Source organism: Bombina bombina, chromosome 3, assembly GCF_027579735.1.
Source record: "Bombina bombina isolate aBomBom1 chromosome 3, aBomBom1.pri, whole genome shotgun sequence".
NCBI lineage: Eukaryota > Metazoa > Chordata > Amphibia > Anura > Bombinatoridae > Bombina > Bombina bombina.
In genome coordinates, this window is record NC_069501.1 from 633,295,821 (window position 1) to 633,321,322 (window position 25,502).

At 37.4% G+C, this 25,502-nt stretch overlaps 2 protein-coding genes across 6 annotated transcripts in view; one reads left to right on the forward strand and one right to left on the reverse strand.

The window, feature by feature from the left end:
- The window catches only part of TUBD1 (tubulin delta 1), a 127,459-nt gene extending 121,432 nt beyond the window's left edge, over positions 1 to 6,027 (reverse strand). For 4 of the 5 annotated variants that reach the window (XM_053707335.1, XM_053707336.1, XM_053707337.1 and 1 more), the window contains exon 1: positions 5,596 to 5,824. The gene's annotated coding sequence lies outside the window, so the exon portion shown is untranslated. Of the gene's footprint in view, positions 1 to 5,595; positions 5,825 to 6,003 lie in introns of those variants that run through there. The other variant, XM_053707334.1, reaches the window with a different exon arrangement.
- Positions 6,028 to 6,099: 72 nt separating this feature from the next.
- The window catches only part of RPS6KB1 (ribosomal protein S6 kinase B1), a gene marked incomplete in the record, with an annotated part of 122,639 nt that continues 103,236 nt past the window's right edge, over positions 6,100 to 25,502 (forward strand). The window contains 2 exon segments of the mRNA XM_053707338.1: positions 6,100 to 6,344; positions 19,942 to 19,988. Coding sequence (XP_053563313.1) covers positions 6,114 to 6,344; positions 19,942 to 19,988 — 278 coding nt within the window.

The following is a 25,502-nucleotide window of genomic DNA, read 5'->3' on the forward strand; positions in this document are numbered from 1 at the left end:
GGACGACCAAGGTGAGGAGTAGATGGCTGAGGAGGAGGAGGAGAAGATGGATGAGGAGGAGAAGATGGCTGAGGAGGAGGAGGAGTAGATGGCTGAGGAGGAGGAGGAGTAGATGGCTGAGGAGGAGGATGAGATGGGCCGGCAGGAGGAGATGGCCCAGCAGCAAGAGGCCCAGCAACAAGAGGCCCAGCAACAGGAGGTAGACCAGCATGCGCCTCCCGGAAAAATGTGAACATTTCCTGATGAAGATTGAACATTCTTGTTTGTCCTTCTTGTATTGTATTCAGTATACTGATTATTTCATTTTGGCCTTGAATTATTTGATTCTGCCCATCAAGTATTCTGCGTCGTCCTTCTATGTTTTCTATCCGGGAGGTACGCATCTGGTCTATGTACTCCAGTAGAACCCGCACCTCCGCTATTTCTTCTTGTTGTGCCTGTTGAACCCGTGCACAGCGGGGTGCCCGTGCACGGCGGAGTGCGGGTCTTTGAGGGACCTCGGGTTCCGCGGGTTCAGCGGGATCCTCCTGTGCTTCCGGGGCCTCTTGATCATCTCCCGTGCGCTGTTCGTCACGGGGGGCCTCTTCCCTCCGAAGTGGGAATTCCTCACCACCACTCTCATCCCGGGGAGATGCAGGAGGCTGTGCTGCCTCGTCCCCAGACTCTGTATATTAAAAAAAAAAGAAAAAAAGAAATGTATATATTAGCATATTTGCAAATAAAGGTTTAAATGACTTAGCTTACGATACAATTACAAATGCAGAATCATTAATCCACTTTGAAATCTAACAAACAATCAATTCTATTTCCGCTTTTTCTAAACAGTGTTTGTGATATCTGGTCAATGTGAATGTTTTTGCGTTGGTTTTCAGTCTGTTTAAATGCACACCTAACCTATAGCCTAGATACTGATGTAACCGCTAAGTAATAGAATGCGTGTAAACAGCGTAATAGCATTAATCTGATCCTTAACACATGAAACCCAATGTTTTATCTTTCATGATTTATAAGCATACATTTAGTATCAACTTTCGAATGTACTTTTGTTATCTAATTAGCTTCATTCTCTGGATATTCTTTGCTGAAAAGCATATCTAAATATGTTTATAAGATTCTGATTGTTAGCTGAATATAGCTGCCTCCTGTGATTGTTTCACCGTGTGCATGGCTATTTCTTCATTAAAATATATCTCAAGAATGAATCAAATTATGTAATATAAGTACATTTGAATGTTTTGTCAAATTGTATTCGCTACCTCAATCATGAAAGTAAATGTTTGCGTATAGTGTCCATTGAAATACATTCGTATGTGAAATTATTGTTCAATGAGCTTACCGTCAGATGAGAGTGGCAGGTTCCCGGTATCGATTCCTCCGATACCGACTACTTCCACCTCGGAGATGCTGGGCCGCAACATTTCCTCCCATCTGCAGTACTCCATTTCAAGGGCAGGGCCGCCACCGGTCCCTGCGGCATGTCGGGCCTCCAGGCTTAACTTTTTTTTAAGTTCAAGTTTACAGTCCCGGTACCGATGTTTGATGGAATCCATATCCCGGTTCCGGCCACCCACTGCATTGACTGCATTCCGAATCTCGTTCCAGAGCCTCCTCCTGTCAGTCGGGGTAGTCTTCTGGTGCTGCAGCATCCTATACCTGGCCATATAGGCCTCTACGAGGGCCTCCTTCTCCTCCATCGTAAACCTCGCCTCCCTAGTCGCCTTGGCCTTCCCCTGTGACGATGCCCTCTGTTTCCCGGACTGTGAAGCCCTACTCTGACCGCCACTGGGCCCAGCCACTTGGTCATCTTGAACCAAGTGGCTGGGTCCACCCACCGCTTCCACCCCCGCTTCCTGCCCCCCTTCCTGCCCCCCTTCCTGCCCTGTTCCTCTCCCCCTCCCTCTACTCCCCCCTCTACCTGTCCCCTGCCTGGCCTCCATCTCCTCCCTAAACTAAACCCCAAATAATCAAAAAAAAGTGAGTGTGATGAAATGAAAGGGGGTCAAAATAAAGAACTAAAAAGACAAAAAAGGTGCTTAAAGTGTGAGGGATGTAAAAAAAAAAAAAGAGGGTAAGGAGTATTTAAATAAACGAAAAGAATAAGACTAAAAGGAGGATATGTAAACTAAATGTAACTAGGGGATGGGTATGGGATGGGTATGGGGTATGGGATAAGAGTAAATGGGATGAAAGGGAATGGGACTACAAGGAATGGGGTATGGAGTGTAGTATGAGGGGGTAGGGGGTATGGAGTGTATGTAGTGTTATTGATAAGTGTATGTATGTATTGAATGTGTTTGCGTGTAAATGTGTTAAGTGTACAGATAAATCACTCGCTCGCTAACTAACACTACTTCTAATTCTCAATAACAAACACTCCCACTAACGCTCACTAACTACCACTAACTGACGCTCACACTAACAACTATCACTAATAACTCCCACTAACTCACTCACGCTCCCACTAACAGACTCTCTCCCACTCCCGCTAACTCCCACTAACTCACTCACTCTCTCACGCTAACACTACCAACTGACTATCTCACGCTAACACTACCAACTGACTATCTCACGCTAACACTACCAACTGACTCTCTCACGCTAACACTACCAACTGACTCTCTCACACTAACACTAACTCACTCTCAAAAATTCGCAAAATCTCTATTCTTAAATCTCCAAAGACCCACCAGCAACACAGTCAAAGAAGCCCTGCTTGTGTGGTGCTTATATACCCTGTGTAAATGTTTAATGATGTCCCAATTTCCATTGTAATTAGTGTTCAGGTGTGCTTTATTAGCAATTAATATTATTGCAATGTGTATTAGGTGTGTTAATTTGCGCATGCTCATTTTGAGTTGGTATTTGTGGAATGTGTAGAATGCGATGATGTCATAGTGGTCGTTTTCTCTAACATTGTCCAATAGTATTCTTTTTAAATGTGAATTTGCGATGGTGTGTTCTTCGTGAAGTGTTGTATATGTATGTTTTTCATAATATATAATGATATTGAATGCGATTTTTTTTTTAGTGTATGTATATATTTTTTAATCCTTGTTGTTATTGTGCGATTTTCCGCATCTTAAAGTATATGCGTATTCCCCGTATAAATAGTATTAAAACTTCCCCCGCTTGTGAATGTGTAATGCTTGTGTGCTTTGTTGATTGATTGATGTTGTGACATTTGCGGCGTGTTATTGTTGTGCATGATGTGGTATGCGTCATATGACCGAGCTGTGCGTATTCTCGCGAGATCGAGTGTTAGGTAAAAAAAGCTATTTTATGACTTTCCCATTGATCTCTATGGGAGACTGTCTAACGCGGGCAGGATTACGCGTGTGACATACACGCGTTAGGAGCATCGTTAGATGGTCTTATATTAACTCTAAATACCGGAGTCAAACAATGACGTGCGTTAGACATAAAACACGCGTGGCGTTAACAGCCCATCTACCGCCGAACTCTAAATCTAGCCGTTAGTCTGTCACATAATACAAAGGGCTGGAAAATTTGAGAAAAATAAATTTGCCAGAAAAAAAAATCTACTGTTTATTTTAAATTCAGAGTAGGTGCTATTGAATTGTCTTTTTATTATGCACTTGTTAATTATGCAATTCTACTGCATTTAGTGGTCCTAAAGTTTAAAGGGATAGAAAGGTCAAAAATGAAATATGTCTGGGTGTGTTTCAATATGAAATATAAGAATTTTTGCAATATTCTTTCATCAGCAAGTTATTGCTGTTTTGCTGCTGCATACACACATATCCTGCACCAGTATTTAAAGGGACACTGTACCCAAAAATTTTATTTTGTGATTCAGATTGAGCATGAAATTTTAAGCAAATTTCGAATTTACTCCTATTATCAAATTTTCTTCATTCTCTTGGTATCTTTATTTGAAATGCAAGAATGTAAGTTTAGATGCCGGCCCATTTTTGGTGAACAACCTGGGTTGTCCTTGCTGATTGGTGGATAAATTCATCCACCAATAAAAAAGTGCCGTCCAGAGTACTGAAACCAAAAAAAAAGCTTAGATGCCTTCTTTTTCAAATAATGATAGCAAGAGAACGAAGAAAAATTGATAATAGGAGTAAATTAGAAAGTTGCTTAAAATTGCATGCTCTTTCTGAATTACAAAAGAAAAAATTTAGGTTCAGTGTCCCTTTAACTTTTAAAGGCCGCTCTGACGTTCTATTCCGTTCTAACTGCACCGGGCTTTAGCGCCGTTAGGATGGAATAGAACGTCCTAGCCGATTGGCTGTCCTGAAGCCAACGGCGCTTCCAGGATGCGTTGGCGGTCTGGAGGGCATGCCTAGCATCTTAGGGATGCCCCCTGACCCGATGCCATCATTGAAATTCTGTAATCACGTGCGCGATTGCAGGATTTCAATTTGTTTACATCGCAACGTGGTTCCGACATAGACAAATTAACCCCGTCATAAACACCATGCCTGCTTAGAGAGCTGATAATAGTGTATAGCTTCTGAAGACATGGTTTGTGTCAAATCATTGCTGACTCTCTGAGAAGGCGTGTTGTTTAAATAGTGGCGCATGGGTCTTCACAGGATATGTGCGTATGCCGCAGAACAAGAGTAATAACTTTTTATAGAAGCATTTTTCCTAATGAAAGTATATTGATAAAATGCTTCTATTTCAAATTAAAATCAATTCATGCACATTTCATTTTTGACCTTTCTTGATTTACAAAACATAAAGGTAACAGAAACTATAAGAGTATTTCACGGTTATGCTAAATGTCACATGTTTAATCACACTCTAAGTGTCTAATGTTTTTTTTTTCTATTACTCAAGTTTCAGATCTTATAAAGAAAATATAAACTTTCAAACTTCCTTTAATAAGCTGCTGAAAGTAGAAGTGTTCTTGTCTTTTAAGTATGAGTGAGACCTAAAAGTCTGGCATGAAAGATACATGCAGGTCAATAGTAAGCTGGGCCAGTACACCCTCAGCAAACCATTCATTCACCCTTTGCAATGCAAAGCATGTTAAAAAGGCATGTGTGACATTTTTTAAACACTAACATTTGTGTCTCTATAAAGCCCCAAAGGTGCAGATCTCAGAAGCAACTTGCTCAACTGCTTTTATATACACAAAGAGCTCCTGTTAAAGTATCTGTAATCTTATTATGTCCTTGCAAGTTTCAATTCTATTTAATGTTCCCATAGGGGCATTTAAAGATAATCTTTTCATCGGTTTTAGGGCAGGCTAAACTTTTCTCATAACACTATAGGTACAGTATGTAATGAAAAAATAGACAATAAATATCTCAATTTCTGGGCCTAATTATTTCCAATTTTCACGGTTTCACGGTAAACTAGTAGATTTTATTTATATTTGTCCATCCATCAAGTCGTTTTGGATAACAGTAAGCATAAAGTATGTTGTGGTTTGTTTGAGGCACAAAAATGAGAATGATAATTTATATTTTGGATACTTTATTATTCTAAGATAAATCCTAGCAAAACATAGAAACTTTATGAGTGCTTAGTGTAGCAATGAATAATCTGTTAATAAAAAGTATCCAAGTTCCCAACTGTTTCCCAAAAGATGTACTCTAGTCTTCGTCTACAATAACCCACCTTTTAGTATTTCAGTTTACAATTCTGATTATTAAAATGCGATGTCCTCCCTTCCTCTCTCGATCGGGGCTTCAAAACGAAATTGGGTTACTCAAGGTGTTATTCCGATTAATTCAACCAGCAGAACGAAGTATAGGGCTCTGAATAAACACTGACAGTTCAACTGTCGCTGACTTCAATAGCAACATTTGCGCATGCCAGGAATTTGATTGGCACCACCGTTCTACATCCCTTTATTCTTTATTTTTAAAAACTAATCAATACTTTATTTGATTGTAAAAACCTGATTAAATGAAACTGTTAATGGAATTTATATATTAAATATGCACATTTAAATTTCAACAACTTATTTTATTAGCGAATAGGGCGTATTTATACAATCTACAACCAACTCAATAAGGCTTTTACCATAAGCAATTCGCATGTTCAGTCCCAGGAGTTTGAGGCTCGTTAAGTGCAATACGCATGCGTACTGCCAATACTTGCCATCATCAATCTTCTCGGCGCATGCGAAGTGCATGTCTATGGGAGGAGGACGGAGCTCGGTGGGAACAAGTTACGTCTTAGAGCGCCGTCGCGTTTCCACGTCCGGTGATGGCGGCCGTGTATGTGAGCCCATGAGGCGGGGAAACGGAATACCGAGCCGCTGCGGGGGGAAGCAGAAGACGTCCGAGGCAATGGCGGGGGTGTTTGACATTGACCTGGACCAGCCCGAGGACGCTATTTCGGACGATGAGTTGGAAGATGGGGTAAGACAAGGGGCCTGCGGGTGGTGCCTCGGGAAGTGCAGGCCTTGTCTATCGTTACTGTCTGTATGTCAGAGTTTAGTTGTTGGTCTGTCCGTCAGATACGCTCCTGTCAGGTCAGGGTTTGACAGTGGCCCTAACGTTTTTACTTCTAGCGCCTAACTTTTTTTTGTTTTGTTCTAAATATATGTATATGGCGACCCTTCGTAGGATTCTAAAATACGTGACTGGTTCTTCCATTTTACCTAGATTTTTGGTCTTAGGATAAAGATAAGGTATTAGTTGGTTATTATATATGGAGGCTTCCATCAGTGCATTTGATACTTTTACAAGTTGTTGTCGGAGCCATACTGTCTACTTTTATGATTCACTTATGGGTATTTCAGAACTTGACAGGTGACACCTTGTGCATCAGCTTTGGGATTTGTTGGCTTTTAAAATCATTGACGTAATCAATTTAGTGGGGACATTGTGAAACACAAGTATCACTTGTTCTGGTAAACAGTCTCAACTTTCTGTATTTACCCTATTTTTCTGCTTTGCCTGTAATTTCATAGGTGACTCCTGAAATATTTACTGAAAACCTTGACAGCTGAAGGAATTTGAGAATATTTAGGGATATTCTGTGTTAACATTTTAAAATTAAGTTTTTAGTTAGTTTTTATTGGAAGCATTATGGTGGTTTGAACAAATCGGTTGAAATAAACAAATAGTCCCCTGTGCTGTTAAACATGTCATTATTTTTCTATACTAAACACAATCTTTGTGTTCCTTTTGCTGGGAATAAGCTTTTAGTTTAACTTGGTGCATAAAGTATATGTGATGAACCTTCATGTAAACTACAAGCTGTCGGTCTAGTGACAAGCTGTTCCATCATTTGTACAAATAGAATGTTAGTAATTCTTAGTTGCAGAAAATCCTGCTCTAGCTTGGGATACATTATTTTAACTTGTGATCTGATCTGTCTCTTGTTTTAATTTAGTAGGTAATCCGTATTAACAACAGGAAGTAAACCATTATTACACTGTTATGTCTTAGCAAACAATTTGATAACACAAAATGAGGACAGAGTGACAATTCACAGTGCTATTTTAACTGTTTTGTGGAACGTTTTTTTAATGTTTGTGTGTCTTGATGAATGATTGTTTTTCCTTTTTACTGTGGTTTAAATCTTGATTTTATTTTTTGCCTTAGTTAAATAGTGTCCACAGCTTAAAGCAGTAAAACATTTCTGGCTAATAATGCTTATTGAAATTTATAGTTTGCTTCAGGCTGCTAAGAGAAGATTTCTGCTAAATTAACGAAAAAATAAATTAGACCCTTCAAAATTATAAAATGGCAGTCATCCTCTTCAGCCAGCAATGATAAGTAAGAAGTACAAAACCAATACGGCATTTCAACTTAAATTTAAATAACTTTTAGTTAGTTTTTAAAGGGAACATATATTATATATATATATATATATATATATATATATATATATATATATATATATATATACATAGTACAATGTAGAGCTGCAACAACTAATCGGTATAATAGATTATGAAAATAGTTGTCAACGAATCTCATCGATAAGTTGGTCTGTGCATGGCACCAGCTTCTACAATGAACTCCTGCACATGGTATTGTGCTTTTGTTGTTATGCCCTTAGCCTAAAGGATGTCTACCTACAGACATTTACTTTTTCACTTTTTCAGGACAGTATACGATTACAACTATTCCTGGCTTATGTGCAGCCCAGAAATAAAATAGGAGCCATCATTTGGATTGTTTATATTAAATTAGGTGATTGGGGACTATGCTTTGCATGATATAGTGCTGAACTTGTTATTTACACCTAGCCCTAGATTGATGGGATTTTTGAATAATGTGCACTATTATCTGTTTGCACAATTATTAGTGGATTGCTTGGTATTGCTGATTATACATGAACTATATAGATTGTGTAAGGCTTTGTCCTGTTATTGATATAAAGTCCTTAGCTCTTTTGACTTTTTTTTTTTTTTTTTAAATAAATTGGGATATGTACCAGATACAACCTCTAAGTATATATCTGTTATTAAAATGGACTAAATATTTTTACCTATCCTTATAGCTGGTTATTTACCATTGCATATCGATATTCAAGATATTTTTTATGTTGGAACAAAGTCCAGGCTTACTTTGTTTAGAAACCCCTTGCCAAGGTGTAAAACAATTGGTGAAGAGCTAACAAAGATAAATATCCCACTTTGGCGAAAATGGCAAAATTCTACTTATGCATAACAGGTACCTCAACAGCATCTGAGCACCTCTTCTCTGCTGCAGGCAATAAAGCTGCAAAAAGAGGGCTAGCCTCAGCCAGGAGCATGTGGTCATGTTGATATTTTTGCATTTAAATACAAAATTTCTGAAAGAACGAATAACCGAATGTTATAAACAGTGATAGTCTATCTCCTTCTACCTCTTTTTTTTTTTTTCAAACAGTTAGTGGTTTTGTTTTGCTTAATTATAAAAATGTGTTCTGCTGATTAAAAAATGGACAAAACATTGTGTTAATGTAAAGTTTTAGTCTGAAGTTTATATTTGTAACTCAGTATGTGGATTTTATTTTAAATATAGGAAACAATTTTTTTTTTTTTTTTTTAGTCGATTTAATCGAAAAAAATAATTGTTCGATTAATCAATTATGAAAATAATCGTTAGTTGCAGCCCTAGTACAATGTTGCTTTACGCTCTGGGTGCGCATAAGATTGTGTACTGGACTTGTTTCAGTAAAGTGCACTACTTGATTCCGAGTGATGTTGGACAAGGGCTGTAGAGAGTAGCACACTGGCTTTTCCATTTTCTGGGTCATGCAGGAGTACTCTGAACACTAAGATGCCTAGGTGACCCTCACTGGCATTTGCTACGCACTCAGCACCATGGGTCATGCACCATTCACTGCAGAACTAAACGTTTAACATAGTAGAATGGAATAAAGTGGAAATGTGCTGCTACTGTTAGGTACTGGGGAAAGGGGCCTGCACTCTGGTAAATTATCTCATGCTGGGCGACCAGCTAATAGCTTGTAATGTCCTATCAACAATGCAGATTGAGTGCTATTCACTTCTAAACTAAACCTTTTTCAGTGGGTTGAATGTGAGCATTGTGGAAGGTGAAGTGATGAGAAATGAGCTTTAGATCTAAGACACTAACTGGTTATAAAAATGAGTGCTAACCAACAGAAAAGATGTAGGAGATGTGTCATAGGGATGAGGTGATAGCTGGTTTTGGGATTACTTTAAAGTCAAATAGTAGTCTAAGGGAGAAAGTTACTTTTAAAACCATTATCTTATATTGGTAATCATTGGGCTCATCCAGTTGAGTCACTCTAATTCTGATCCGGCGTGAAGTGGTCCATTCCTTTGGTGAATCTCCAGAAGAAACTTTAGAGTTTAGATATCCAACTTCTAACTTCCGTTGAAACTTTCGGGGGGGGGGGGGGGTCCCATTGTCCTGCACATGATCATGCAAGGTATGATTCTAATTGAAACATTTTAATTTTAATAGTCACACTTTCTAGATTTCCATCTTCATGTTCATCCAGGTCTTTCTTAGGTCCCAACATACCATAAGAGTGCAGCATATGTCATTAAGCCCTTAAAGTGACAGTCTAGGCCAAAATAAACTTTCATGATTCAGATTGAGCATGCAATTTTAAACAATTTACCAATTTACTTTTATCATCAATTTTGCTTTGTTCTCTTGGTATTCTTAGTTGAAAGCTTAACCTAGAAGGTTCATATGCTAATTTCTTAGACCTTGAAGGCCACCTTTTTCAGAATGCATTTTAACAGTTTTTCACCACTAGAGGGTGTTAGTTCATGTGTTTCATATAGATAACTTCACGTGCAGGAGCACAGTGTTATCTGGGAGCAGGCACTAATTAGCTAAACTGCAAGTCTTTCAAAAGAACTGAAATAAAGGGGCAGTTTGCAGAGGCTTAGATACAAGGTAATCACAGAGGTTAAAAGTATATTATTATAACTGTGTTGGTTATGCAAAACTGGGGAATGGGTAATAAAGGGATTATCTATCTTTTAAAACAATAAAAATTCTGGTGTAGACTGTCCCTTTAATGATACATGCCATACTTTGTACGCCGCATGTGAGGCATTGCAGAAATAGCATAATGGAGGCCACCCCAGGGTAGCAATTGCAGTTACATGGTGTCTCTGTGATCGCATGCCTCCCTGTCATCAGGATCAGGGTACCTCCATTACATGAGGTACACGCTGTACAATCGGTGTGTATCTCATGCTTTTGCTGGATGCCTGCATGTGAGGCTATCCACCAGCAAAAGGTCAGTAACATTAAAAAATGACTCTGTATACAATAACTGTTACATCCATTCAAATTGATTTTATTCTAAAAAATGGAGACTAGATACTAGCATGCTGCTATCAGACTCTCTGGGCAATCCATGGATGCAGTCCAGTCATGCTCAAAAAGTGCCCCATGGTTATGTGCTCACTGTAACAGCCAATACTAAATTTACAAAATTTTAATTTTAAATATTTTCTTTTAGCATTTTAATAGTTGTGTGTTTTTTTTGTTTGTTTTTTGTGTGTGTGGTTTATTTTTATACCCTGAAGTTATATTTTATGCCCTTGGGGGTAAGAGTTAAAGGGACAGTAAAGTCAAAACTAAACTTTCATGATTCAGATAGGGTATGCAATTTTAAACAACTTTCCAATTTACTTTTATCATCAAATTTGCTTTGTTGCCTTGGTATTTTTGAAAAGCTAAACCTAGCTAGGCTCAAACTGATTTCTAAAACGTTGAAAACCGCCTCTTAGCTCAGAGCGTTTTGTAAGTTTTTTACAGTTAGACTGTGCTAGTTCACATGTTTGACTGATTGACTACACTGCATGTCTGTTAAAGGCACTTAGATAAGGATGCTGTCTGCAAAGGCTTAGATACAAGGTAATCACAGAGGTAAAAAGTATATTAATATAACTATTTATGCAAAAACAGGGAATGGGTAATAAAGGGATTATCTATCTTTTTAAATAAGAAAAAAAATTGTCCCTTTAAACATAAAATGTAAAAATACCTCTAGGTAAATACCCTGAGGGGTCTAAAATTCTTCAAACATATACCTTTTGTGAAGCAGTTGAATTGGGTGATCACTATGTAGCTTACAGTCCAAGCATAGCAAATTTTAGCTCTAAATTACTGGGAAACATAAGATATTCCTAAAATAAGAACATCATAATGAATCTACTTGGAAGTCATTTTCTTTAGCTATACACATATATTTTCAGTATTAAATTCTTATTTATTATTTTATATACCCATATAGCAGGACTCGACAAACACAGAAGCCAGGAAGCCACTAGAATTTAAACCTGTCTCCTAAATGTTTGGGTTATTCTCAATATATCTATATACAAATACTACTGTCTGGCTCCTAAAGCTTAAGAAAGTTAGGCTTGTTAAAAGGACATTAACCCAGGGTTTAACAAACCCAGGAGCAGGGAACCACTGGCACCTAAAAATTAGGACCTGGCGCTTAAATGCACATGTGCAAACACGTCGGCACTGAAATGCAGTGAAAGCTAGATTTTAATGTGGCAGATGCAAGCAAGGTTTTTTTTCCAGTTTCCGTACTTAAAGTTATGGTAAAAATTTTAGATGGAGTTTATTTCAAACAGCTCACAGAAAAATTGACTTTTGTAGTGTTTCATAACTTTATTAAAAAGTAAGTTATAGCGCATCTTCATTATAACTGATAAATTAAACTGCATCTAAAAAATCACTAACATTTTGGATCTGATTTTTAAAAGGGGAGAGTTTTTACAATCCAATTTTGGCTTTTTTTGCTCACTGTTTGTTTGCTTTCTTAAGTACACCCATACATATTAGGGATGCACCGATACCGATAATAGTATCGGTATCGGTACCGATACCAAGTATTTACATGAGTACTCGTGCAAATGCACCGATACTTAAACCGATACCTCCACTTCCTACCCATATGCTATCTTGTGGCGTTTTTTCAAACTGCATGTTCCCATTTCATTTTAAGCTGGAGTGGAGACTAAACTAAAAATTGTTTACTACTGTTCTGCCAATACAAATTGCTGTTATTTGTATTATTGTAGGAGAGATCACTGTACCTCGTTCAGACAAACCCCTGAAGTACTGGGCAGTTGTTAAACAGATTTCCAGCTCTGGCTAAAATGGCTCAAAGATATCTTTCTGCCCCATGCAGTAGTGTGGAAAGTGAAAGACTGTTCAACTTAGTCGAACCTCCATACAAATGTCAGATTGATGTTATATAACAGCCCTACAACCCAATTGCATCACCCCTTTAAATGTAATATTTTATTGTAATATTTTTTATTTATAAACATGTTTAGTGAACTTTTTTATTTCATAATGTATTTTGAATTACAGCCCTTTATAATTATTAAGAAGGAATCTTAAATAATTAGTCTGTATTGTGCTTGGTAAACTGTCACATGACATTAAAAAAGTATCTGTAATTGGTATCGGTACTTGTACTCAGTCATAAAAAAAATGGTATCGGTGCAACCCTACATATTATACTACATTTTTATTTTTTTTATTTTTAACATACGCGCATTTCTTGTGATACTCTACATTACTCTGTGAAATGGGAACAAAATTGAAGGCGCAATTTTTATTTTTGTTTTTGCATTTTCCTTTATAACCATTTCTACAAAACTAGTGTAGCTAAAAATGTCTCTAAATAAATTCACCGTTGTACTGATTTTATGAATACCCCTTGTCTTTGTTTCAGGTAATTTATAGCAAATAAAGGCCAAATACTACAAAGATGGAATTGTTTTAAAGGGATACTGAAACCAATTTTTTTTTTCTTTCGTGATTCAGATAGAGCATGCAATTTTTAAAGGGACAGTCTAGGCCAAAATAAACTTTCATGATTCAGATAGAGCATGTAATTTTAAACAATTTTCCAATTTACTTTTATCACCAATTTTGCTTTGTTCTCTTGGTATTCTTAGTTGAAAGCTTAACCTAGAAGGTTCATATGCTAATTTCTTAGACCTTGAAGGCCACCTCTTTCAGATTGCATTTTAACAGTTTTTCACCACTAGAGGGTGTTAGTTCACGTATTTCATATAGATAACACTGTGCACGTGCATGAGAAGTTATCTGGGAGCAGGCACTGATTGGCTAGACTGCAAGTCTTTCAAAAGGACTGAAAAAAGGGGCCGTTTGCAGAGGCTTAGATACAAGATAATCACAGAGGTTAAAAGTATATTAATATAACTGTTAGTTATGCAAAACTGGGAAATGGGTAATAAAGGGATTATCTATCTTTTAAAACAATAAAAGTTCTGGTGTAGACTGTCCCTTTAAGCAACTTTTTAATTGAGTCCTATTATCAATTTTTCTTCGTTCTCTTGCTATCTTTATTTGAATAAGACGGCATCTAAGCTAAGTAGCCAGAAAATGTTTGTTTCAGAACCCTGGACAGCACGTGTTTATTGGTGGGTGAATTTATCCACCAATCAGCAAGAACAACCCAGGTTGTTCACCAAAAATAGGCCGGCTTCTAAACTTTCTTGCTTTTCAAATAAGATACCAAGATAATGAAGAAAAATTGATAATAGGTGTAAATTAGAAAGTTGCTTAAAATTGCATGCTCTCTCTGAATCACAAAAGAAAAAAATTGGGTTCAGTGTCCCTTTTAATGCTAACATTTTCTATGCTTGGACTGAAAGCTAAATAGCGGTCACCCAATTCATAACTGCTACTTTAAAAGTGTATATATTTGTAGAATTAAGATGCCACAGGGTATTTTATCTAGAGCACTGGTTTTCAAACCTGTCCTTAGGCCTCCCTAACAGTCCACATTGAGGATATCTGAACTGGAGCACAGGTGAACTAATCAACTTATTAGTAAACCTAGTTATTTTACCTGCTCTCATCCAAGGTAATACTCAAAACGTGGCTTGTTGGGGAGGCCTGAGGACAGATTTGAAAATCTGATCTAGAGGTATTTTGTCACATTATGTTTAACCCTTTTATCACCAAGGGCAGGAAAAAAATTTAGGGGGAAAAAACTTTAAAATTATATTAAACAAAATAAATTTTATTAAAATAAAATTTAAAATGTATTTTTTTTAAAGTGTTTATATGTAATACACTTTTTTTTTTTTTTTTTAATCACAGTACGTGTTCACTGGGACAGAAGGAGATAGGCCATGACAAGCCATTGTTAACATGTGATCACTGTGACTGGCTGTCAAAGTGATCACATGACCATGGGTCACTTTTTTTGTGTGTGTCATTGGACTACCTCACTCCTGAGGCATCCAGTGATTGGCTACTGAGCCTGATACCAATATGCACTGGGGCATATTTGTATCTCTGCTCCATTTTTGTTTTACACAATCACTGTGACTGGCTACACAGTAACTGTCATTTTTGACGGTTATTATACTGCTGCTGGCTAGCTTCACATGCAGGCTTCCAGCAGCAACATGAGATGAACAGCGTGTATCTCATGAATAGAGGATCCCCCTCCTGAAAGGCATGGGTTCACAGGGACACCCTGTCCCTGCGATCGCTAGCCTGTCCTCCATTATGCTATTTCTGCACTGCCTCACTCATGAGGCCTGCAGAAATAGCGCGGGTGCACAGACAGGAGCAACAGAAATGCACTAACAGCCCAGGACACAACCGCCATACAAGGTACGGCGCTGTTCCTTAAAGTGAATGTCAACTTTCATGAATCAGTGACCGTTGCAATGAAGCCAATATAAAGAGTACTTAATCCTCTCTCGGTATGGATATAAGAAAGCCAAAAGACTGTTTAAAAATTAGACGTTTATTTGAAGCTTTAAAGTTAAAGTGGTACAGGAAAGGTCAAACGTGTTTCGTCTGGTTGTACTTTGTCAATGACCCATGTAACACTCTGATACAGACCCCTATTTAAAGGTGAAGAGGACAAGTATATGCCCTAACGTAATCAGTGTACACGTGTTAACAATATGAATGATTTCCTTGCAGCAATTTAATATGTTCCATTGTATTATTCATCCTTGGGAACATTTCATATAAACAAACATTTATCCCTATAATGATATTTCTGCAAAGTTAATCTATGTACAAACAAAATCTAATATCTATTAACAGTATTATTCTGAACATCATAATTACAATTCCAAAAACAAATTTAAACTTCATTGTTTTTGCACTTGTGCATTATATTGCATATTTACTGCTTTAACCAATTCGTAACATTTTTAATTTAAATGTAGCAAATAATGTTACCAAATCAGATGGCAATATCATTCTTATATAGGTCTGGAGAAATGTTTCCTATTGAAAAAACACACTCAAAAGGTTGTCACCTATATACATATGCCCCTAAACACAAGGTATTGGGCAAAAAAATCAACATATCACATATAGCCATGATATGATGAATTATTTTCTTGTCTGGGAAATAAAAACAAATATTATACAGAAATGTATAATTATTCTACATATAACTTTACATCCCAATCCGAGTTTAAGCCATTGGGGACCCTGGTTCCCAATTGGAATATCCAATACACTTCTTTCTGACTAAGTGTTTTCAATCTATTGCCACCCCTGGCATGTCTAGTCACATGTTGAATACCTTAAAACTGCAAAAATGTACCATCCCCTTTGTGATGATTGCGAAAATGAAGAGCAACTGGAGTGTCTGACTCAATGTCTCCAATGGAACGCAGGTGTTCTAGAAAACTTTTCTTTAGTGGTCAAGTCGTTTGACCAACGTACTTTATATTAAAAAGTTTACACGTTAATAGATAAATAACGTATCATGTATTGCAATTAATATAATTGTTAATTTTATAGGTTTTCTTTTCATCAAAGGAGGAAAAAACATCGCCAAAAATAGCGTGGGTGCATGAATTTACACCTTCTACTTCCACACCAAAAATCCCTTTTCTAGGTGTAAGCCAATTACCTGTTTTATCACTATGTAACATTGAAGGAGACAATATATTTGATAATGTCTTAGACCTCCTAGTAACAAATTGACATCCATTCTCCAGAATTTTACATAATGTATCATGAACATTCAATATGGGTAAAGCTTTCTTGACTATCTTACATATACGATTATGTTCTCTACTATGGGTAGTAATAAAAAATGGTTTCTTTTGAAAATCCCTATTCCTGCCCACCTTCTTTTTCTTTGATATGAACAGATCTTTTCTGTCCATAGAATCTACCTCTTTCTTCGCTATCTGTAATTGGTGTGCTGAATATCCTCTAAGAACCTTTCTGTTTCTTTGGAATGTGCCTCATAACATTTTTCTGTGGTACAGTTCCTTTTCGTGCGCATAAACTGCCCCTTGGGTATCGCACGCATTACATGTTAGGGGTGGCAAGAATTTGCTTTTAATAGTGTGTTACCTGCAGTCTCTTTCCTGTAAAGTTCTTCTATTGAATTACTGATTAAGTTAGACTTCAAGATTACATCTAGAGAAGGCATACTATCTGCATTGTACTCAATAGTACATTTCAAATTTAGATCATTAGTTGGCAGATAGGAAAAAAAGATAGCAAAAATAAACACCAAGTCGTCAATGTTGCGACCATAATATTTGATGTAATCTCTAAAGGGATTACTGTCGCCAAAGACACGGGACAGCTCCCACCAGCCCAGATATAAATTGGCGTAAGTGGGGGCAAACTTTGCCCCCATAGCTGTCCCCTGTCTTTGGCGAAACTAACTACCCTCAAACATAAAAAAATTATGGGTCAGTAAGTATTCTATTGATATCAAGATGAACACTTTTTTGTTTCTTCACTGTAATCTGTAAAAAAAAAATTCTAGACAAAATTCAACTGCCTGTAAACCTTTATCATGAGGAATTGAAGTGTAAAGCCAAGCAACATCTATGGCTACAAATTGATGAGAACTAGACCACTCAATACCTTCTAGTTGTGTTATCAAATCTGTAGTATCCCTAATGTAACTTTTTAGGCCTAATACAATTGGTTGCCAAAACGTGTCAACCATGGCACACAATGGTTCGTTTAGGGACCCAATCCCTCCGACTATTGGGCGGCCCGAAAGAGAAGTTAGGCTCTTGTGAATTTTAGGCAGGTAATGAAAGACTGGCATAATGGGATGTTCGATCTAAAATGACTACTTTGCCCCCATTGTCTGAGTTACGAATTATTAGTTCGATTTTAATTGTTTCACTGCTATTCTTTCTTGTCTACTTAGATTGTCATATCTAAAGGTAGTTTGTTTCCTAGTAACATTTTCATGTAAACTAATAAGATCCTTTTCTTATTGTTTCTTACTTGAGTGGGATAAAATGAAGATAGTTTCTTAAAGGGTTTTAAATCAATTTTAAAATCTCCTTCTTTGGGAATCACTTTTTCAGTTTCCCTCTCTCTAGTGAAAAAAGGTCAATTTCTGCACATTTATCAACAAATCTCAGATCACTGTCACTCATCCCAGTATCTATCTCTCCCGGATTCACATCCTGGATTTCTTCCTTACTTGAATCATAAAATAATTTTTTGAGTGACAACGATCTGACAAATTTGTTAAGATCTACAATAGTTTGAAATAGATCAAAATGTGACATTGGTGCAAAATTTAATCCTAACAATAACACTCTTATTTGTACATCACTTAATTAATTTTGAGACAGTCTTTTGGCTTTCTTATATCCATACTGAGAGAGGATTAAGTACTCTTTATATTGGCTTCTTGAATTCTATCATTATTGGGAGCTGGTGAGGACTCCCACAACTGAAGAGGAACTTTTTTGCAGTGCTTTTTGTTTACCGTGCGAGACAGTCTGAGACTGTGAGACCAGCACAGCGTGAGGATCGCATGCTGCTCTGGAAAGGACCACTGAGATTGTGATTTCAGGCCAGTTATTACAGCGTGTTTTGTAGACGGAGGACAACGATATCGGCAGTTTCTCAACACTGGGCAGAAGACGAGGATCCGGAGCACTTGCCATGCTTCTTTGTTGTTCACTTTCATTCATGAAAGTTTACATTGCACCGAATTTTACAAATACTTACCTTCTCCTGAAACACCCGATCGCCCCGTCTGCTTCTTACTGCTGTACTAACACAGCAGTGACGAAACCGGCTTTCTCCAATCACGGCGTGGCCTCACCAGATGAACGCTCCTGGGGGGGGAAGCCGTGATTGGAGAGAGACTATTTCGTCATTGCTGATTAAGTACAGAGGAACTGCAGGCGTGGGATCAGCGATTCGGTATTTCAGGAGAAGGTAAGTATTTGTAAAATTCGGTGCAATGTAAACTTTCATGAATGAACGTGCCCCTGTTTTTAGTTTTTATTTATTTTTTAAACGGGCACTGATTCATGAATGATGACAATCACTTTAAGGACTAAACAACGTTAAAGGTTAATATCCCTTTAAATCTTTAGTTCTTCAAGTACTCAGAATGGGACAACCCACCATTTTCAGAGTTGAATTACAGGAAATAGGGGGGAAATAAATATTGAAAGTATGATGCAAACTTTTTTTTTGCTTTTCATAATCAGACATTTTGTGTTGCAGTATCAGTGTTTCATGTTCTTAAAGTGATGGTAAAGTTGCTCTTCTCCGACCGTTCACGCAGTCTTCACTTCAATTAAATCACTAAGTTTTGATAATAAAAAATGTTAAACACTTTTTTTATAATAACATTTATCGTGCCTTGCTCTGCCTCTTATTGACTTCCTGGTCAATGCTGTATCCGATGTAGAGAGTGGGCCCATTCGCTCCCAATGCAATCAGATTTGCACATGCGCAAATTCTTCTCTGTCACAATATAAACAATGACTCACGCTATTCATTGTTTACTAGTGTAGTAGAGAGATAAGTTGTGTATCCTGTCGCTGGGATCGTGATCCCCTAGAAAGAACAAGCATTTTACATTATCGTATGTATTGTAAATTCAATGTGGGCATAAAGTTTTATATATCTATCCTAATAAATCTATACCAAATTATTTATTGCTGAATAACTTTAACTTGCCCTTTAAAAATATTCCGTTGATGATTTGCCTGTACGGATCAATAGCTTGTGATTAAGTCGGATGGGATTCCCATCACTGAGGAATACGCATGTGTCACACGGGAGCACATTTTTACTTTCAGAATACATTAACTCAGTTGAGCATGCGCTCTAGATAGAGGGGGCGGTTTGGCTAAACTTGTGGTCGCCTAACGGCGAGGATTTCAACTGGATGCCAAATAATGCCAAAATGGATGCCAAATAATACGTTGCACCAAAAAAAAAAGTTGACACAGAGCCAGCCGTATTTCGTAACTATAGGATTTCTAGATTGATTTATTAACTTGATTAACATTTAAAAAAAAAAAAAAAAAAAAAAAAAGATATATTAAACTCACGGTTATTTATGTTTGCAATGCATCTTTTGATATGGAACAACTTTATCATCACTTTAAGTACTGCCTACATGTTGCATTAAAATGCTGCTTGACTTAATTGATAACTGATTGTTATATGATTTTTTTTTTTTTTTTTTATATGGTTTGATTATTGAAATGTAACTAATATTGTTTTCTCATTTTAGGGTATGATAAATGAATTTATGGACCATGGAGGCCTCTCCTATGAGCTGTAAGTTACATCTTGGGTATCTGCTGAAGTGTATAAACATCTCATTCTGTTTCTGCAGTTAATCTTAATTTAAACCACTAATACTCTTCACCAAAGGGGATTTATAAAGTCTTTCTATACGCTTGCAATTTCAGTACTTTATTGTAGGTGTGGTCATGTTACGCTACTGTTTCTACCCTTGTTACCATTGCACTATCCAGCCATATTACATGATAGTAACAAAAAGCACATTGTACTTGGGTGTTTTTCGTCTTTATTACAAATGAGCAATTTAAACCTAAATAATTTTTTTACATTAAAGGTGCCTTGTTGCTCTAACACATATCACTTCACGGCCTTTACAACAAAGCAGACCCTTAGCTTGCTCCCTTTACATCATACTGGCCTACTACCCCATACTCACTCATGCTTTTAGATATCTGACTAGTTTAAAGAGCCACTGATGACATTGTTGGTATACTATATTGAGCTTAAAATCCTTACTGGTGTGTGTGTGTTTTTTTTTTTTAATATTACAAATTGTATAATAGAAAATGAATGCCTGTGTTTTCTACTACATGCTGTTTTCTGGAGAATAAAGGTGGAACTGGTCTATAAACAATTACTTTCTTAGAGTCTCTTCATCCACATCTTAGCTTAAGGGCCCACAACCTAAATGTGAAAACAAAGCTCTTACCATTAAGTATTCTGTGAAATGTTTCACATTTTTTTTGCAGTCAGTTTTCTTCAATTATTAAGAGACTTTAAATCACTGGTTTTCAAACCTATCCTCGGCTCCCCAACAGGCCAGGTTTTCAGGATAAGAGCAGGTAAAATAATCATGTTTGCGAATAAGCTAATTATTTCACCTGTGCTCTAGTTCAGATATCACCAGTGCTTTAATTGTGTTCTGGGCTACTCCCTGCAGTAGGTGTGGATGTAGCACACCTATGTTTGTTTCTTTCACCCTCACAGTTTAATGTATTCTGTACTGGTCCCTGTCACAGCTTCAGCTGCACTTATTCTGCTGTGACCTGCAGCTGTTACTGAAGTTTGTCTGATTGTGAGAGTTAGGTCCAGGCCTTGATTTTGGTGCAGCTCCACAACCTCTCTCCTCCCTGGGCCTGGTGAGGGAATCTAATATTGGCTTCCCATGCTCAAATGTGTGCTAGAAGTATGGAAACTTACCTGGGATGATGTAGGTAGTTTCTGCTTGTCTAGCTATTTTGTAGACCAATGCTACTGTCAAAAAGCACTATTTTATATAATCAAATGGTGGATAATTTAATTAAATTTGCCCAAGAAATTCAACAAATCTTTCTGCAAAAATGATATATACTTGAGTTGGGTCAGTATATTTCCTTAACATTAGCAAAAGAAGAATTCCTGTTCACACTGGAACAAGTCTGTATATACAGTCACTCAATACAAATTAGTGTGTAAACTCGCCATTTAGAAGCTGCAGCAATACAACAGATTAACATATTCTCTCTGGTATGTCTGTCTCTCCAAACTGGAACATCCACTATGTGAATTGAGCAGCTATGAATGCCATTCTACTGCTCCGGTGTCCCCTCACACAGAAATGTTTGTAAATAAGAGTTTATTGGCAAACTTTAGCTAATTAAATGCCATATATATCATCTTTGCCATTAAAAAAAAAAAAGTATATAGTGGGTTTTTTTTTTTTGTTTTGTTTTTTTGTTGTTTTTTTTAATATAGTAGATTTGCATAATCCGCAAATGCATAAGACTGCGCTTCAAATAAGTAGTAGATTTTTTTTTTTCTGACAAATTTTAGTCATGTATGTTTCCACTCCCCCTGTATCAAGTGACAGCCATCAGCCAATCCCAAATGCATTAACACATATTTTGTGAATTCTTGCAACTGCTCAGCTGGTGACTCAAAAAGTGTAACTGTAAAAAAACTGCACAATTTGTGAAAAGGGTTAAAGCTGTCCCTATAGTAATGCTTCTATTGCAATGTTATGCCAGCCCATTAGGAAACTTTTTTTTGGTGTGTCATATGACATTGTTGAAGTCCTGCCCTTTGAAAGCCCTTAGGAAGCCTATGTAGAGAGTGGGTGGGACTGCTGTCTGTCACAGTTCAGCCAAAAGAGATCAGTTTTGTTTCTATACTAATACATTTTTCATTGCAACATTCTTAAAGGGACAGTATACACTAATTTTCATATAACTGCATGTAATAGACACTACTATAAAGAATAAGATGCACAGATACTGATATAAAAATCCAGTATAAAACTGTTTAAAAACTTACTTAGAAGCTCTCAGTTTAGCTCTGTTGAAAAGGTAGTTGGAAAGCCCACTGCAAGTGGGAAATAAGACACTACTCCTTTTGCATATGAAAAGACCCTTTACACAAACAGGAGCAAGCTGGAGTAGGTATATGATGGTATTCTCATAAAACTTTGGGGCTTGGTTAGGAGTCTGAAAATCAGAGCAATGTTATTTAAAAATAAACAAAACTATACATTTAAAAAAAAAAAAAAAAAAAAAAAAACTTTATGGGCTATATAAATAGATCTACAAAACATTTATGCAAAGAAAAACATGTGTATAATTTGCCTTTAAGGTCTGAAATTTTCCATTACTTTAAAGTCCCAGTTGCCTATCTGATTCAATTTCAGAAAAGAATTGTAAGATTGTGCGACACTCTTTCACTGTTGTGCAGTACATTCAGAGTGGACATCTGCAGGCCAACTTTATATGGCTATGCATAATGCATGTCTTTTGGAGCTTAAAGGGACATGAAACCCCAAAATTTTCTTTCATGATTCAGATAGAGAATACAATTTTAAACAACTTTTCAATTTACTTCTATTATTTAATTTGCTTCCTTCTCTTGTTATCCTTTGCTGAAAGGTTTATCTTGGCAAGCTCAAGAGCAGCAAAGAACCTAGGTTCTAGCTGTTGATTGGTAGCTGCAGATAAATATCGATTGTGATTGGCTCACCCATGTGTTCAGTTAGAAACCATTAGTGCATTGCTGCTCCTTCAACAAATGATACAAAAGAATGAAATAAATTAGATAATAGAAGTAAATTAAAAAGTTGTTTAAAATTGTATTCCCTATCTTAATCATGGAAGAAAAAATTTGGGTTTCATGTCCCTTTAAGCATAGACGTATCATAGGCGTATAATTTGCATATTGTACACCCAAGAAAGACAGCACTTTCTCCTACATTGGTGTGTCCGGTCCACAGCTTCATCCTTACTTGTGGGATATTCTCTTCCCCTACAGGAAATGGCAAAGAGAGCACACAGCAAGAGCTGTCCATATATCCCCCCTCTGGCTCCGCCCTCCAGCCATTCTCTTTGCCTGCTCTGAACAAGTAGCATCTCCACGGGGATGGTAAAGAGTATGTGGTGTTTAGTTGTAGTTTTATTTCTTCTATCAAGAGTTTATTTTAAAATAGTGCCGGTTTGTACTATTTACTCTACAACAGAAAGTGATGAAGAGTTCTGTTAAAAGAGGAGTATGATTTTAGCAACAGTAACTAAAATCCATTGCTGTTCCCACGCAGGACTGTTGAAACCAGAGAACTTCAGTTGGGGGGAACAGTTTGCAGACTTTTCTGCTCCAGGTATGACTAGTCTCTTTTCTAACAAGACATAGTAATGCTAGAAGACTGTCATTTTCCCTTATGGGATCGGTAAGCCATTTTCTTAGACTCATAACAGAATGAAGACTTATAAATGGGCTCTATACTGGTTGACACTATTGTGGGCTAAATCGATTGATTTATATAATATTTATATGACTTTTGGAGTGTTTTGTGACTTTGAAACACTTTTGGGAACGTTTTTATTACGCCTGGCAGTTGTTTAGACACCTAATCTAGTCAGGAAGGCCCCTTCACTCTGGTATGCAGAGGGAGGAGGCCTCATTTTCGCGCCTCAGTTGCGCAGTTACTTTTGGAAGCAGAGCATGCAGCTTCATGTGAGAGGGTCCTGTGGCCATAAAAACTATTTCAAGAAGGCTTATTTCTGTGGTGAATAACCCCCAAGGAAGTTAAAAGCCGCAGCAAAGGCTGTGGCAGGGACTGTAGTGGGTTTAAACTGGTAAATTGAACAATTAGCTCTGGTTTGCATTTAAGGGGTTAGAGACTTGAAATTTGGTGTGCAATACTTTCAAAGCATTAAGACACTAGGGTGCAAATTTTGTAAAGATCGGATATTTCCTTCATAGTTTTTCAAACATTCAGAAATAAAGTGTGCTCTTTTTATTATTTAATGAGACAGTAACGATTTTGTTTAAAAAAAGGTTTTATTGCATTAATAGCCTGCCAAAGTCTGTCTAACATGTCTATACCTTCAGATAGCATATGTTCTGTGTGTATGGAGGCCAATGTGGTTTCCCCCTTTAAATGTATGTTCAAATTGTGCCATGGCGTCCAAACAAAGTAAGGACAGTACTGTCACATTTAATAAGGTTGCCCAAGATGATTCTTCAAATGAAGGTAGTGGGGATAATTCATCATCCTCTCCTTCTGTGTCAACACCAGTTTTGCCCGCGCAGGCGACACCTAGTACATCTAGCGCGCCAATGCTTGTTACTATGCAGCAATTAACTGCAGTAATGGATAATTCTATAGCAAATCTTTTATCCAAACTGCCAGCATTTCCCAGAAAGCGTGATTGCTCAGTTTTAAATACAGAGGATGAGCAAGTGGGCGCTGACGATAATTTATCTGTTATACCCTCACACCAGTCTGAATTGGCAGTGAGGGAGGGTCTGAGGGAGAAATTTCTGATTCAGGAAAAGTTTCTCAGCAGGCAGAACCTTATATCGTGGCATTTAAATTTAAGTTAGAACATCTCCGCGCCCTGCTTAAGGAGGTGCTAACTACTCTTGATGATTGTGACTCTTTGGTGATTCCAGAGAAATTGAGCAAAATGGACAAATTCCTAGAGGTCCCTGTGCATGCTGATGCCTTTCCGATACCCAAGAGGGTGGCGGACATAGTGACCAAGGAGTGGGAGAAGCCAGGTATACCTTTTGTCCCACCTCCTATATTTAAGAAAATGTTCCCCATTGTCGACCCCAGAAGGGACGCATGGCAAACAGTCCCTAAGGTTGAGGGGGCAGTTTCTACGTTCGCCAAGCGCACAACTACTCCCATTGAGGACAGTTGTGCTTTCAAAGATCCTATGGATAAAACATTGGAAGGATTGCTTAAAAAGATATTTGTTCAGCAAGGTTTCCTTCTCCAACCAATTTCGTGCATTATTCCTGTCATCACGGCGGCGTCTTTTTGGTTCCAGGAACTAGAAAATTCGCTCCATAAGGAGACTCCATATGAGGAAGTCATGGACAGAATTCACACACTAAAGTTGGCTAATTCCTTTATTTTAGATGCCGCTTTTCAATTGGCTAAATTAGTGGCGACAAATTCAGGTTTTGCAATAGTGGCGCGCAGAGCGCTTTGGCTAAAATCTTGGTCGGCGGATGTGTCGTCCAAGACAAAACTGCTTAATATTCCTTTCAAAGGTAAGACCCTTTTTGGGCCAG